At 40.5% G+C, this 16,132-nt stretch overlaps 3 protein-coding genes across 5 annotated transcripts in view; 2 read left to right on the forward strand and 1 right to left on the reverse strand.

Annotated features, from left to right (window-relative positions):
* Nucleotides 1-16,132, forward strand: part of LOC110990174 (ATP-binding cassette sub-family C member 9-like) — an 85,473-nt gene that overhangs the window by 68,117 nt on the left and 1,224 nt on the right. The window lies entirely within an intron of this gene.
* LOC147799432 (ceramide kinase-like) lies at nucleotides 84-13,006 on the reverse strand. 3 transcript variants are annotated; one of them, XM_087135752.1, is made up of 14 exons: nucleotides 12,687-13,006; nucleotides 11,543-11,635; nucleotides 8,690-8,824; nucleotides 7,843-7,965; nucleotides 7,120-7,248; nucleotides 6,713-6,776; nucleotides 6,256-6,401; nucleotides 5,652-5,726; nucleotides 5,315-5,467; nucleotides 4,859-4,964; nucleotides 4,317-4,423; nucleotides 3,527-3,738; nucleotides 2,892-3,109; nucleotides 84-2,730 (listed from the first exon to the last, which is right to left on the reverse strand). In XM_087135752.1, exons 1-14 carry the CDS (start codon nucleotides 12,847-12,849, stop codon nucleotides 2,616-2,618), a joined length of 1,839 nt encoding a protein of 612 aa, XP_086991878.1. In that variant the 5' UTR covers nucleotides 12,850-13,006; the 3' UTR covers nucleotides 84-2,615. The 3 variants fall into 3 exon arrangements, with proteins under 3 accessions (XP_086991878.1, XP_086991877.1, XP_086991879.1); XM_087135751.1 differs by having other exon boundaries at nucleotides 4,308-4,423; XM_087135753.1 differs by lacking the exon at nucleotides 11,543-11,635 and having other exon boundaries at nucleotides 4,308-4,423.
* LOC110990173 (very-long-chain enoyl-CoA reductase-like) lies at nucleotides 13,561-15,540 on the forward strand. Its single transcript, XM_022255037.2, has one exon. The coding sequence runs from the start codon at nucleotides 13,738-13,740 to the stop codon at nucleotides 14,599-14,601; it is 864 nt and encodes a 287-aa protein (XP_022110729.2). The 5' UTR covers nucleotides 13,561-13,737; the 3' UTR covers nucleotides 14,602-15,540.

A 16,132-nucleotide genomic window follows, 5' to 3' on the forward strand; every position in this document is an offset into this window, starting at 1 on the left:
AACCGAGTACCAGCTGAGCATTTCAGCTCGAAACAAGCACAACTCGACCACAAATTTAGAATGACTGAATGTTTGGAGAAACGTTCTTTTAAAGTGTGGTTTAATCCATACCAAATCCATTCCACAACCGCTGTGAATAAAAAATGTGAGCACAGAGACACTGCAGGTGCGAAGCCAAAGCATGGTCAAGCAATTGCATACCTACAGCCAGCATTACCAATGGAATTAAAGATGCAGGCATGTTGGTTGTGTAGAATTCTTTTTCAGTGTCTATCAAGATGCCAAACATTCTCAAGGTACTACGTGATTTAATTAAATCCCTGTCGAACTTCATGTAGCTATTAAAGCACACTTCGTAATCTTTTGGCAACTCATGCAGCTTTCGTTGTGACGGTGTTTCAAGTAGATTTGCATGAATTATGGAGAATATACACAGTGAACCTTTTGTTAAAGACACATGTACTTCAAGAGCTCGGAAAAACAATCTTTACTTTTGTGACCTATTTTTTTGTTGTTTCACCAACAACTCAGTTCTGGCAAATAACAGACAGGCTGCTTTGGCCTTTTGTTGTACCTGATTTGCAGGCAATGCAAAACTGAGACCCAATGTGGGCAGGTTGGTTACAATGAATCCAATGTACCATTTTGTAACCAAGGTTAAAAACATATATATCACAGCAACACTGACACAATAAAATTTTTGATTACTAATAAAATACTTGAGATAAACTTTAGTAATTTCAGTTTGGAAGAAATTGCGATCTGCGCAGTGCAACTGTAGCAGATACTTCCATTACTTTCAGATCAAATGTTTGAGTGATTAATGGCATTCTCAGTAGCGAATCACACACGAGAATAAAAACTTTTCCACAATTCTCCATGATTACAGACGCTACGCTCCACATGCATTTTTTTTGGTTAGAAAATACGGGTACTGTGTGAATAGTACTTGGCAAATCTACATTTGACCACACATATTTACTGTAACTTCGTTCACGGCATATTCCTAAGGTTCTGCACATATTAGCCAAGTTTTGGCCACTTTTTGTTCTGTGTTCATTGTTGAGCTTATGTTGGCCCTATGTTGGTTTAAGATTTAACTACATGTATACATATTTCTCTTTGAATAATTTTTGGCATAATTAGATAATGAACGTTTTCATGAAAGGTGATACTGAGATAATGCATAAGTACAGTTTACAATTAGAAGTTAAAAACCTTGATGTACTTCTCAAAAGCTTAAAAGTAAAGAAACCTTAAGGTCACCTCTGACACTGATTTTGTTGTGTTAATAAAATCATGTTGCTTTGGAATATATCAACATATCAATAAAATCTATTTCTCGTAAAACATTTCAAAGTACATTATATTTCCAGAGTTTTTAGTGCATCTACCTTGAATCACATTTACAATTCTTAATTTATATGCACACGATCCCTTTCAAAACACAAATTAAAATTAACTGACTTCCTGAAATGCTTTTTCACTCGCCAAATTTACAGATAAACCTCATCCCTATATCAACTGTGACTACATAAATACTGGAACCACACTCAATCTTCAAAGTACAAATAAATATATATTCAATCTAAAAAATGTGACCCTTCAAGAATAAACTCCGAAAGTTCTGTCAAATGGTCCTATCCTACAAATGCATGTGACCTGCAACAAAACAAATGCACACATTTATTTTCTCCACATATTTTTGGGAAAACAGTAGCTCCCTGGTTGCTCTCTGGAACATCCGACTTCTCCGAGGTAGAGGGGTTCCAATTACATGAGTAAGCACCCTCGACCAGCAAGCAAGAAAAAAGGTTGGGCTGGTTCCTGCCTGTGGGAGTATTAAGAATCAGAATGACAACAGAGGGGCTGGGAACAGTCTACCCAATTCCCTGGTCCATGTACATGTATCATTAAATAAGGAACTGAACACAGAAGTCAGCCATGCCACGTGAACTTGTCTGCCAGTCGTGTCGGCCAACAAGTTGCAGCTAGGTAAACAAAACTCTTGTACATGCACCGAGCACACATAATTAGTCAGCCCCTCAATAATAGGACTATTCAGTTGTCAGGATGGAATTAGAACCTGGGAATTTTAAAGCTGACACCAGTCGTTCAATTTAGCGAATCAACTGAGATTTGATAGAATCATTCTCCTGATGACGAGCAGAGCGTACTGCTCGAAATGTCGAGTACCACTGGTTCTTTTCAGAACCGCAAATACTCACAAAAGAGATACGTCCATGGTGCTACCGCAAACCTACTTTCTATTATACCTCTTCACCATGCAAACCTTCAAGACTTATCAACTGAGATTTGACTTAATTTGGTTGCAGCATGTTACAGATAGTAAATTTCAAAATCACTTGCTATGTTGATTCATCCAATTATCACACGGCTAAGTGGAAATCAATGTAGTACAGGCTTAATTAGTCAACATATATCAATACAATAAAATATCAGTTTAAAAGTACTGCACATAAGCTGCCATCACATTCAAAGCACTACTAGCACAAAGAGTGACGACATTAAAAATGAGCTGGAGTGCGTTTTAGTTTGTTTGTAATCATTTGTCTGAGTTGTTTTAGGCAACCTGTGTCAAGGTAATCATGTTCTCATCTCCAGGCTGACTTGTTCTTGGTCCTGTTGCGCGACACACAGCAGGAGGCGTTCAAGGATTTCACGTCTTCTTTGCCGTAGGCGAAAATCTTGATCAGCTGGCAGTGAACGCTGGTTGGAGTAATAGGGGAAAAAACCCCGAAGTTAATGTACAGGATTGGCAGAGTCCTAATTACAGTCTTAATTACAGAATTACTGTAGGTTACTGCTCACACGTTTTACAGCAGTTTGCTTCTTGTGACTACAGTGCAACATTTTCTGATGCAACTTACTGCACACTGATGTCGGGTATATCGCAGACTTCCCCGTCCATGTTCCATGTGCTGGTGTTACTGTCCCTTGTCGTCTGGTACCTCACCTGCCGCTGCTTGACTAAAGATGTATTTGAAGTGGATTCTTTGGCCTGGTCGATTGATTTCAGATCCTGGTTTGTCAAGGCTTTGAATGTGAATTCCTTGATTCGATGCACTTCCACAAAGTCAAAGTTGAACTAATTGAGAGAAAGCAATATTACTGATGAAAAGTTTAATTTTCAACTTTAAAAGATGAACTACAGAAGACACAAATAAACAAATACAACTTCAAATTATAAACCCTAACCACGTTCTGATGGACATCAAAGAAATATTTCTGACTATCCTGTATTTTATTTTAGTTAAAGTACAATTTTGCTCCTAAGCAAATTGGACGCATAAAACATAGTCTTACAGTACAATTTAAACAGACATACGAATATTGTTTGATCACTATTCAAATTTGCAAGGACAATTTTCTGTCAAGTGGTACAGTAATGTCCTTGGTGTCAATGTGCATACAAGAACAAAATCCCAAAGCAAATGCAGTTATTCAACAAACTTTTCTTCCTTTATTGAAATTCTCCCTGAACTGTGTCATTGGAACCACTCACATGATTCCCTGAGTTTCCGAGTCGAATGAGGTGGCGGAGAAAGTTGAACCGCGAGCACTTGTGGACCAGGAGCAAGTCCAGGCAGCCATTGCCAAGGTGCGACGAGGGCGCTATGCCATTGGGAGACAATCGGTTGCAACCACTCACCAGGGCTGCGTTGACGGCACAGAAACTGCCTGTCACCTTCTTCCAACTCCCTTTGCTTTCCTGGACTGATTTCATTTTTAAAGGAAAATAGCAAATTTCATTACAAGGACCTGCAGAAATACTTCTAATCAAATCCACCAGTATTTCCGATGCAACTCTTTCAACTTTCAACAAATACATTGACAAATGTTAAAATCTCAATTCCTTCCACCCAATGATAAAGTTATCGCAATGATATATCTCGCTGTGTTGTGGATTTCAGAAAACCTGTAAGATGCAACCCTTTTTCTTATCTTTTTATGACTTCGATGTGTACATTTTTACTACCTCATTGACGATGACTGTTTTTGAGAAGATGGCTTAAAGTTTTTCAAGAAGTTATACCAATGTTTTCAAATGCACAATATTTTAACATGTGCCGACAATTACATCTCAAAGAATTTCAAGGATAAACCCAAATGAAATATGAACGCTGAAATTATTTGATTTCGCTGGAAAAAACACATCAATTAATTTTTAAATCAACATGTTCAGGTTGGGCTTTTTGCTCTGACCAGGTCAGTTTTTTTTTCTGAAAATGGGAAACTAATACAAGCACTTCTTTTCCTCTGGAAAGTAACAAGTTATGATATACCTGATATACCTAGGGATTGGTTATCCTCTTGTAAGTCTAGCCCAGCCATGTTGCTATGCGTACAGTCAAACACATCGCTGGTTTGAGAATCAGATCGCCGAAGACAGACTGCACACCTACATGTACAACAACAGTAAAAGCTCAATGGATCAACAAGTTCAGAGATGATGATGACTAGGGTGCCACTCGGAGAGGAAAAAGTCCATCATTTGATGAAGATCTTCAAAGAGTTGGTGAGGTTCTTGGAAAAGAAGGCAGTGTCCTGGGTCCACAAAGTGAACATAGTTTTTGACGTGCCTACACTCTTTCACTGTCTCATTTCTGACTTTGCCGAAATTCAACACTGAGCAATAACTCAATGGCACACAGTCCAGAACAAGATCCCAAAGCAAAGATTACATCTGCTCTCAGCAGTATGTGCAACTAGCAAAGACCAAAACCTCACACCCGCCAAACCCACGCCATCACATCCGACATTATGTGGACTTCTGTGCGGAAGTCCGCACTGTGTATGCCACGCTTGCTCACCCAAACCCATGAGGAAATCTTACCCAACCCTGCACTTGGTCTTATCCTGAGGATGATGGTCCTCATCACCACTGGTCAGGAACGTCACCTCGCCTGCATAGGACTTGTTCCCAAAATACTTCTTAAAACCTGGGCGATTTAAGAACAAAAAAGAGAGAAAAAAGATAACACTATTTCAAATCTGTTTTTTCCCCCAAAGTCTTGAGTCCTCTGATGTAAATCTTCCACAGACCACCGTGGTTAGGATATAATCTGCCTGATGCTCTGACAACATCTAGAGGGCAAGTTTGTATGCCTCCATAAAATTTGCAAGCAAAGAAAGACTCTAAGCAAGTTTGATCTAACTGTGGTTGACCACAGATTTTTTAATTTCATGCTGATCAATGAGTTATGACAAGTCCCCATGACTGTTTAGTCTCTAGAGTGAGCTGCAAAAAGCACTCAAGGCCTCAAAGTTCCTCCACTCAGCCCACACTGACCTGCAAAGTCGTATCGGCGAGGCCCCATCCAGCGGTGGTTCTCGCTGTCCTTCAGGACATCCCCGAAGAAACCGTAACCCATAAAGGAGACGGTGTAGCGGAGCAACTGATGACCGCTGTGCACCGAGCAAATGTCAAGCCCAAGGGTACAACCTAAGATACAAAATAAAGCTTGTCAAAACGTTCACTTCTGACAGAACAAACATTACCTGTTTCAACATCCATACTGGATTTAGCAACGTCATAGCAGCTATCATTCTGCTGTCAGCATATCAAGTGTAATTTGCTTCAACTCAGGATTCTAAAAACGACACATATGTGTCTTTTAAGAACTCACCAAGTACAATTTGCAAGCTTGACGTCAAGGGATCATTGACGCCTGTGGTGTCACAAACTATTACATCAGTTGAACCTGGAATATACAAAACAGATTAAAAATGAGGAAAACTTGCGCCAGCATTATCTATCTCAAGGGGAAGTACTGTAGGTTGAAGCTGAGGCTGGCCAGACAGGAGAGAGGATGAGGCATAAGAAGACCGATATATTCTAGATCTTAAACTCTGGACATCACACAAAGATGTTGGATTGCTATATCTGGTATCTAGGTATGTGAATTTTATTCTCCAGTGCCACAGCATTAAGAGCTCTGTGTCAGAGAGACACAAGTTAGCACACTTCAAGGTTGGGTTCCAGCTAGCAAATTTTGAACAGTTGCCAAAGTTCCATTTGAATGCACATACCGGCAGCCAGTGTTTTTACTCGTTTCAACAGCAGAGGAACAGCTAATGTACAGGCCTACACAGTGTGAAAAAGCAATTATATACATGTAGATAGGATGTACATGTATACTAGGATTGAACAGCAAGGTGGTATTCATGGAAGTTACAGGAGAGCACCACACAAGAAGTTGGCAAATTACTCTTATTTTTGCATCTAGTTACCCGCGGGGATGACCCCAATTTTCATCTGGGGACACCGAGGAGTCGCTTCAGGGTCACTGTAATCAATGCCGTCCTCTTGCTGAGTTCGGACAAGCAGACCATTCACCACCTCGGCAAAGGTTCCATCCCCTCCAACGCAGACAACGCTGGGGAGAATCACACAACAGCCGGTAACAGAAAAGCCTTTTTTCACACAGTTGTAGCGGTGGTTTTAATAATACAGGCAGAGCACTCTTGCAAAGTCAGGAATCTTAGAAACACACAGAAATTTGGAAATCAGGAAACCAGTACAGAGTAGACACTGGAAATGCACTATCCTGGAAACAACACCTTTTGAGTTGCACTGACTTTGACCATAATAACGTTGAGTTTGCTCTGGAATTTCACTTTCGGTTAGATTAGACAAGTGCGGACGCACCGTAAGTGTCCATATTTCCATATTACCCAGAAGTCTTACCCATCAAATTCACTCAGGTCCATTTTCAACATCACATCACGGGCGTGGTTCTTGGCTTCAGTATCTGCAGAACAAGTTTCAAGCAACATACATACAGTCCAGTCGTGCATTTTGATTAACATGACATCTTCTGTTTCAGAGCATAAAAAGTGATAAAAAAATGGTGACACGGGTTACAAAGACGACAGAGATACACCAGATACAGGTTGAAGAATACATGTATAAAATGAGGAAAAAGTCAAACTTCAAAATCTAATGGTTACAGGCTTTAACCGTCTTTTTTCAACTTCAAATCTGAATGCATGGGTCGATCAAGGGTGGTCATTCATGTCATAATTCAACAATTTCCCAAGAAAGCCCGAGCAAAATCAAAAGGTGGCTGAAATTAAACTGGAGCACTTTCTCACAAATGAGGGTTGTTGTGATGCCAGCTAGGTGAAACAGGGGCGCAGTGTGCGAGTCATAGATGCTGGCTGCTTCCCTCCTGCCACCATAGGGATTGATGAATACCAGCAGGTTCTGTGGTCTGACGGTGCCTGTCAAGATGGATTGGGGGGAGCGGGAATTGAAGCAGAAAAAAACGCAATGAAAATTTGGAAAAAAAAACAATTATCAACAGGAAATTTATATGTCATCTTGTGGATTCAAATCTTGAAGACTCTAGAAATCTAGGAGTTATATGTTCTACTTTAATCTCTGAAACCACATCCTGAAGACTTTAAGACTCTAGCGAGACTCACTCATACAATTCTTATTGCCTATAAACTTTTGCCAAGGGCCAGCCTAAAATCTCCACACTCTTTCTTTCTACAAGAAATTAGTGGCACACCCTTCAGACTGAAACTTTAAAATGGGGCATCGAGTTCAATCAAAGACTTATGACAGCAGGGACCTAATGCTCATCCAGTATCACATCTGGGGAGGAAGGCACAGCGGGTGCGTGGCCCCCCCCAATTTCTTAATTTCGTACGGGGGGAATACACTTCCTCCTCAGACCATCCTCAACCATCCCGGTGGATTTGAAGGGTCTGGGAGGGTTGGGCTAAATCCTAGAAATCCGTGTGCCCAGCAGATTGGTAGGTAGGGATCAGTCTGGATTGAGACGCCTCATTCCCTGTTAACTGACTTACCTTGCTTGGTGATTCTCTCCTTGATCTGGGTCACCCACTGCCGGCAGGTGTCCTGGTCGGCACACTCAAAGGTCAGCTCTCGCAGTCGCCACTTGCCCTGGTTGTTCCTCCGAACACAGTGCACTGGAGAACAAAGCAGAATCTGATCACTCTAAAGCTTTCACTCTAAACCCAAATTCACATGACAGGGACCTCTACATCAACAGCAACCTCTTCAGAGAATTATTCAGTGCATTTACATGTAACGGTGCCTGGTAACAAACTAATGCAGGATTTGGTGGAGCTTTTTGCTGTCGTTCATTGGAAGGAATTGACAAAATGGTAATTGTTCAGAATACAAAACGTGTTGCTTGGACTCGATTGCATAGCAAAGACAATTTGTCTGGTAACAAAACTGCATTTATTTTTAATCCTGACATGATCTTCGGTGCCGTCATGATCAGAGTTGGCATTACTACTGCACACTTGGTTGCCCAAGATCATACACAGGTGAGCTACAGACCTAAATGTAATTAAATAACTGGGCTATCCCTCGAGGAAAAACTAACACCCTAACAGCTAGGGATGAAAATGTTTAACTGATTATGTTCTGGACCATCTGTGCTGAGGCTGAATATTCATGTCAGTATGGGAATTCAGTAGGCCTACAGTGCATGCCCGCACTGAAAATTTCCCTTTAAAACTTCACTGTTTCAGGACTTACCACATTGGGTAATTCTAATGCGTATAAGCAATTTTAGCAGTTGATCAAGTAAATGCATGAGAAATGGTTAACTGCACTACTCTTGCGAGAAGGCCATAAGCAAGCAATTCCTGCTAAGCCTTCAGATCCTGCATGTACATGTACCTGTAAATGTCAAGTCATCCTGGTTGTTTAGTTTCCTGGGTTTCGTGGAGCCAATGCTTTTGTCCTCGGCATTCTCACTGTCTACGACAGCCGTGATGACCTCACTGAGCTTCACAAAGTGGTAGTGGTGTACCTCTGCCATGAAGAAAATATTTCATGTGGAACATGAGATCAGAAATGACAGCAGTTGACATACATGTACAGCTAAATTTACATAGAAGACAAAAGAGAGTTACTAGACATTCAATCTGAATTGGAAAGCAGATGGCTATGAAGAAAGAGCCCTTGTAGATATCTCTTGGGTATGCAAGCAAAAAAATAATAAAAATAAGTAAGCATGCAAGTAAGCTACATGTAGAAGCCAAATTAATTTCCATTCATAAATACATGTACCACAGACAGTCTCCCTATTCAGCAATATGCAACTTGACGGTTCATTAACCCTAACCCTCCTCAATCCTTCATCTGTTGGAGGACTGAGGAGTGTTAGGGTTAAGTTGATAATAATATTAAGTTAACATTTGGTAATGCCTGCTGAGAGGTGATCATGCCCGCTGCGTAAATCACATGCTGGCACCTGGATACAAGACAGTTTAATTGATTCTGATTGGTCAATTTGTGTGCACGCGGTTCGCCATGCGCACACCAATTGGACAATTTGCACAAGGAATATTGCATAAAATGGACGGGGGGGGTGTTCGGGAAAATGAAAGAAAAACCCTAAAACAAATCTCTGGAAATCTATCACACATATACATGTATCAAGTTCTTTTGACTCTCTGACTAATAATGCCCTTGCTTGCAGCTCGGGCATTAGTCGGGTCCATTCTCCTGAGCTGGTCTGAAACGCACATTTACATGTAAGTCCGGCCAAGAACATATTTATAAAAAGGAAGTAAATTGCATAAATAACACAAAAATAAGTTTCTTTGTAACTCTACTCGTTACTGTACAAATACATGTAAATGCGAATACTTTGTAACAGGAAAAAAAATACATTTCTGATGATCATTACCAGGCCATGTAGGCTGCAATAATAATGACAACTTCCTTTTTGCAATATTTTCAAACACTATGTTTACTACAATGTGGCTTTTTGTCCCTTCAGATATGCCCTCCTTTCCGTAGAAAATGATAAAATCAGGAAGACTGCTTGAGAACTTTGTGAAAATGCAACTGTCTCTGTTCATACATGTCTATCAGAACTACAATTTTGGAATAACCACAGAAAAATCCATGTCAAGCTGCATATCCTGACAGACATGTCCATGTACTTTCAGCAGGTTATTTTCGTAAGGATATACTACACTATTTTGCAATGACTTCATGTTTAGATGGCTATGCATGTGACTAGACAATCAACACTGGTCACGAAACGGCAAAGCTGCACGCTTTTCAAAAATCTGACACTGAAGCGAAGCATCTTCGATGGTGAATACTGTATGTGGTTTGCTGTGACAGCAAGGAAGCAGTAAAATGAATGGCTGCAAGACAGATTATATTTAGGTCGTCTCCTTTGATAATGCAGCAGTGCAACAATATTTATTAAGGTTCCACATGCCACTTGTCCTTGTCAAATTTTGGTTGAAATTCAGAGCAACTGCTGAGAAAAAAGTTGTCTTGAGCACTACACGAAAGAGTAAGTGACTCCATTTTGTTACAATTTGGGCGATTATTTAAAATTTTGAGTTAGAACCCAGCAATATTTTTCACTCAACAGAGGAAAAACATACATACATGCACCTCTTTATTGACAGAAATCAATCTGCCAGCAGGTGCAACATTGATCTCTAAATCTCACCCTTATTAAATTTTTCATTGATGAGAATCATGAGACATTTAAGTAACAGATACTGTGCTCTAGATTAATCTAGATGTGTCCATGTACCTAGATCTACGAGTATGTTGAGTCACACCTCTATAAGTTTTTAGTCAACAAATGAACAGAAAAATAAATTGATGCATACCCCTTAAAAAATGGTCTGATCCAATTAACAGTCTAATCTTCTTTCACACTGCTGCTGGTATGCTATAAAGTTTTCAGAGGACTACATGTGTGACTTGGGCTATATGTATCTTTACAGACATGTTCTGGTGATAAGTAGAGTCAGACCTACATGGACACTGTACATATACATTGTACATGTTACTTTTGACCAAGAATATAAAAATCTGACATTTTCATGTACCTTACTGGTAAAAGTCTCTGAGTGAAAACAACTGAACTAGAAAGATGTTAGCTTTCCCACATCCCTGCACCAATTTTCCAGGGGTGGGATAAGTGTGCGAAGTAAAACACCACAGACACACATATTTTTTAACCAAATACCCAACAATCAAACAAATAAATATCGGTAAAAAAAACTAGACATGCATAATGTAAACCGATCCACCAGGCCCAAACATACACACCCAGCCTGTCAGTCAATTTGAAAGTGAAGAATCTTGATTGAACAAAAAAAAAAAAAAGATCTATAGATGTAACAAAGGATCTCTTTTCCCATCAGCTACAAAAGAAACAGCAGCATACATGAAGGAACGGATGAATTTAGGTAAGTTGGTCAGGATGTTGTCATAAAATTGTCAAAGTAAGGAAAAGGTGTCCAAAATTCCATTCCACCGAATCTGAAGAAATACTTAAATTTGCTCTCCAAATGGAAAAATAAGGCAGACACTTGATCACAATGCACCAGACATGTTAAAAGCAAAGCGATGCCAAGTACATGTCCAATTACAGGGACATTTCGTTAGTTGAGAAATAGTGAAGGCAGATGAACAGGAAGCTCCGCTTGAGAAGTATGCAGTGAAACTGGGGATGAGTTGAGTGGTAAACAAAAGATCCATGAAGGATACCTGCTGTTTCACTGGTTCCTGTTGTTTCATTTGTAAAATGATAAATGTAAGGCAGCATCATACTGGTCCCCTGCCTCACTGCTGTGCTACCAGCTGGAAATAAAATTTAGTCTGGTGAACATGTACCATTAATTCAAAGTTTACTTTTTCATAACTACTCTTCTTTAATTGACATGAAAAATACAGTAACAAAGCTCACAAGAGGTCAAGAAAACACTTTGACTGAGATTAAAGGATCCAGGCAATTCATTTCTCTTAAACTCAGTTTTTGTGCATCTTCATACCCTTCTTCATGCGCAAAAATTTGTTTGAAATCCTTTTGTTTTGGACTTATGAGAATGAAGTTCTTTTGGAAATATGTGTATTGAAGAAGTACTGTCTACAGCCTTCCGGAGAAGTGGGGAAGCTCTAAAATACAAGATAAAAAAGCAATATAAAAACTGACATTAAGGTTAAATGAAACACACAGGTGCAATTTCAAGGATTACAGTGAAATTGTGTATTGCCTGGTCCCTTTAAAATGATGAAGAAGTGATCAACAGTGGCTGACCACGTGGCCATGAGATAAGAGTTTAGTTTTATTGGTTTTCAGCTTGCCTTTTCTTAGTCTAGTGACGAGTGTGAAAATTATGATCATTTGATGGAAATACTGAAGCCATTTGATACCTTGTGCACAAACCCTATGAGACTGGTCTGAAACATGTTTTCTCAGTAAATGACTTGCTATTTTCCCTCCTAAAAAAAATCATTGAACTTTTCTGGATATGTTTTTGCTTTCTGACAGCTAATAGGTGTAGGAAATAATTACTTGTTTGTAGGACAAGTACTTAGCAGATCAGGGAAGAGTATCATATACGGACGCCAGTATTTATTCCATACAGTGATCTATTAGTCGTCAGAAAGCAAAAACAAGTCAAGAAAAGTTCAATTTAGGAGGAAAAATTAAGTCATTTACTTAGAAAAACACCTATTGTCAGACCAGTCTCATGCCATGGTCCGGTCATAGGGTTTGTACAGAGGTATTGACAGGGTGTTGGTATATGGAACTCTTTCCGGAGATCAATAAAACTACTGCGATTGCAATTTCCTATGTATGTAAATTACAATTGCTGCGCTGTTTAACGCGAACCAGAATTACATGTACCTCGGGACTCCACCTGGCATGCCTGGGAAACACCGCCGACGCCCGAGCTGCCCGTGGATGGCGACGCACTGGCTACCCATGAGATGGTCCGTCTCGAAAGTGTCACATCGAAAGGCTTTCCGGCCAGCTTCAGCACAGAAAAGAAGACCACATCTTCCGCCATCGTTGTCCATAAAACACAGAACTACATTTCTGAAGGTGTGAACGCGATTAAATTGGCTAAATCATTTACAATGAGAAGATTTCCGAGAACGCATCTGCCAAACATCACATTTGTGTCTTCCTGCTGCGCTTGTTGTGCCTGCTACTATACTATACTATACGCGCATACGGTGACCAAAGTGTATTGAACTCGATCGATAGTTTGTTGACCTTGGTTTTAAAAACATAAATTTGTGCAAATCATTCATTTATTAATAGGCAAACGAAAACTCACTTTGTCTTAAAAACCAACTGCCAGGGTATCTAATATGTAAAATAATAATTTTACGCTTTAAATTGTTAGAGGGGTATAATCTGTGAAAGGATGAAGGTATGAGACGAATTTAAAAAAAAAGAGCATTATGTAGTTAGTACAAGTTGAGTACCCTGCAGCTTTTGGAAAAAAGTCTAAAGAGGGAATAAATTATGTACGGTGTTCTTTTAATGCCATCAAAATCCTCAAGACAATCACTTCGAAGATCGAAAGCCCTTGAGGCTATAAGTATAACTGCTCACATGTTATCACGGTAATTTACTTGTTTTATTTTTTTTAATTTATTTTTTGTATAAATGAACCCTCATTTCCCATCTTTCACGGGATTGTTATAAAATTCCAAGCTGCGCAGTGAGCGCAGGTCATCCCTCCGGCACACGAACAGCGTTTATCAAGTCAGCCGTTTCGAAGGTCATGTGCCACTGGGCCCTGAGGATCTTCAGCGTAACGCTGTCCTACAGTCCATAGTCTGAGATAAGTCATCTTTACGTGTGCTTGATATTACCGCATGATATGACAAGTTAAGGTGAACAGTGATCTTTCTGGACTCAAAATCATTCCGGACGAGTTTGACTCATGCCCCGACATAGCAGGAAAAGAGCAATGGCTGCAGCATCCAGTCACGACTCGCCAGAAAGTGACCCTGTAAAAGGTGCTGGAGACAGCTTTGCTAGAAAAGCATGCCTGAGCGAGGCGCATACAACGAGCACGGGCTTCAGTCCGGTTGTAGTGAGCTCCGTGGCTTACATCGGTACGATTGCGAGTTTCCTCATCGCGTCTCTTGTGCCAGGCCTACCCAAGCTTCCCTTCCCGGTTGTCGGCTGTATGGTGACCGCAAACTCTGGAAAATTCGGTGTCTGGCAGCCCGGTGCGCATACAATATTTATGGGACTCTACGTCGCCCACTTCATCCGGAGGACCTTGGAGGTACTATTCGTGCATCGGTTCAAGAGACGAATGTCTTTGACTGAAACTCTTGGAGCCCCAGTTTACTACTGGACTTTCGGCTTCTGGGCTGGGTGGGCCTTACGGCCCGACCTAGGGTACATAAACACCCACGTTGCTCTCTTCAGCGTAGGAATAGTCATCTTCATATTCGGGGAGGTTGGAAATTGCACCGCCCACGTCCAGCTGAGAATGCTCCGCAGCGGCACAACGGAGGGGCGTCAATCGTCTCTGTCCAGTGGTCACGTGATCCCGCGGAGTCTCCTCTTTTCCCTAGTATCCTGTCCACACTACACCTGTGAGATCATCTCGTGGTTGGGATTCTTCTTGGCAACTTGGACTCTGAATGGCGCCCTCTTCCTAGTGGCAACTATCATAACTTTGACAGTTTACTCCCACAAGCATCACCGACGTTACAAAGAGGAGTTCGACGGGCGAGATGGAAGGGAGCTCTACCCCAAGGTCCGAAAGGCTCTCATTCCATTTATTTTCTGAAACATTACACTGATCCAAAGTGAACCGCCCAAAACCATAATCAATTTCTGGAAAAGGAGAATTCTTTATCTGATATAAATGATGGTATGCAGTTTGGAGATCTAGAGTCATACGGAGAACCCTAATATAACCGTAAATAAATAAAGTGGTTTTGTAAGTTTCGAAAATGATTTTCTGGGACGTTGATTATAAGCTCTGCAAACGCTGATTGATATGCAAGTACTTTAGTGTAATCTGTAATGAATTCATAGAATTATGTTCATGTATCTAAATATCCATGTGCCTACAAATGAAGCCTGGAAGAAGAAATGGATACAAAGGGCCTATAAGCCACGAGCTGGACCAATATAGAGGGTGCAGTTTTCCTAAGAACGGCGGCAGCTTTGGTCGGAACTGCACTTTGCTGAAATGCACGCGTTATGGGTGCGTCGCTACCAGCAACATGAACTCCTGACCATATATTGCTCTTTTCGATCGATGAGGAGGTGTTTCTGTTCGACGCAGATAAACTACTGAAACAATTCACATATGCAGTGACAAGCATTTCTGTAAGTGAAGGACTGATAGCCAACGAACTGAGAGACAGAAAAATGGACTTGAAACTTTCATTCGTAAATGAGTATACATGTACTTTCTGTTAGAAAGAATGATGTCAAAAGAATTTTGTGTTCATTTTAAAGTAACTTGTGATTCATAAATAAATGACCATGAGCTTAACTTTCCTCCAGGAAGTTCATACAATTTACAAAACTGATCTTGTGAAATACATTCAATTTGCCAGGTTGGGAGGGCAGAATAAAAATGGATAGCTCAGAAATATGATGGAGGACGAAAGAATTACTGCGACAGAAAGTAAAATGTGGTTCAAAATCTCCTTTCACTTCCATTTAACACAGTGAATAAGGATAACAGCAATAAAAAAAACTGGACCAAACATGAGGTGATGGGTCGATGTCCTTTTTGATTGAATGGTATCAAAGAATTTTGATGTATATCATTGCTGTGCAATTTGACATCTCTGAATTACACATACATGTATGTTGTGACAAATTTCTTGAAATCTATACAGTCAAGGTATACTTTCTGGAACTGTTCTCTGAAAATTCAACTGTTTATAGTACTTTCACGCGTGTACGCCAACTGTCAGCTGGAAGCAGAGGACGCATCCTTGCGTTATGTTGAAGAGTCCCTCGTTCAGAACAGCAAGTGAATGGTGATGTGCGTGCAGTAAACTACTTACTATAAACTGCCCTGATGTAACTGGAGTTGAATGAGAGCCCCAGTTTATGACAATGTTCCAAATCGAGTTTTTGAGTAACTAACCCGTTTCTAGAGTTTAGGCCTCTGGCAAATGCAATGCGCCGGCGCATTTTATTTTATTTGGAAAACTGCTTCAAACGTTGTTATTCTTACTGTGCAATCTTCCCTGGTCGACTTGGCTGTCTCAAACTTCCCCCATCCTACCCTCTTCTAGTCCCACATAATTAGTCAGTTATTCAAAGATATTGGAACCACCCCTCCGTCACCAGTC

The sequence above is a fragment of the Acanthaster planci genome, linkage group LG04 (assembly GCF_054643075.1).
Source record: "Acanthaster planci isolate LZ-2023a linkage group LG04, COTS_SCS, whole genome shotgun sequence".
NCBI lineage: Eukaryota > Metazoa > Echinodermata > Asteroidea > Valvatida > Acanthasteridae > Acanthaster > Acanthaster planci.

Excerpts from the sequence above, each read along its gene's own strand:
- LOC110990173 (XM_022255037.2), top strand. The coding sequence starts at position 13,738 with ATGCCCCGACATAGCAGGAAAAGAGCAATGGCTGCAGCATCCAGTCAC.
- LOC147799432 (XM_087135751.1), bottom strand. The coding sequence starts at position 12,849 with ATGGCGGAAGATGTGGTCTTCTTTTCTGTGCTGAAGCTGGCCGGAAAG. Across the intron at positions 11,636-12,686 it reads ATGCCAGGTGGAGTCCCGAG|CTGGTAGCACAGCAGTGAGG; the intron begins GTACATGTAATT and ends TTTTATTTCCAG. Across the intron at positions 4,965-5,314 it reads TCGCCGATACGACTTTGCAG|GTTTTAAGAAGTATTTTGGG; the intron begins GTCAGTGTGGGC and ends TAAATCGCCCAG.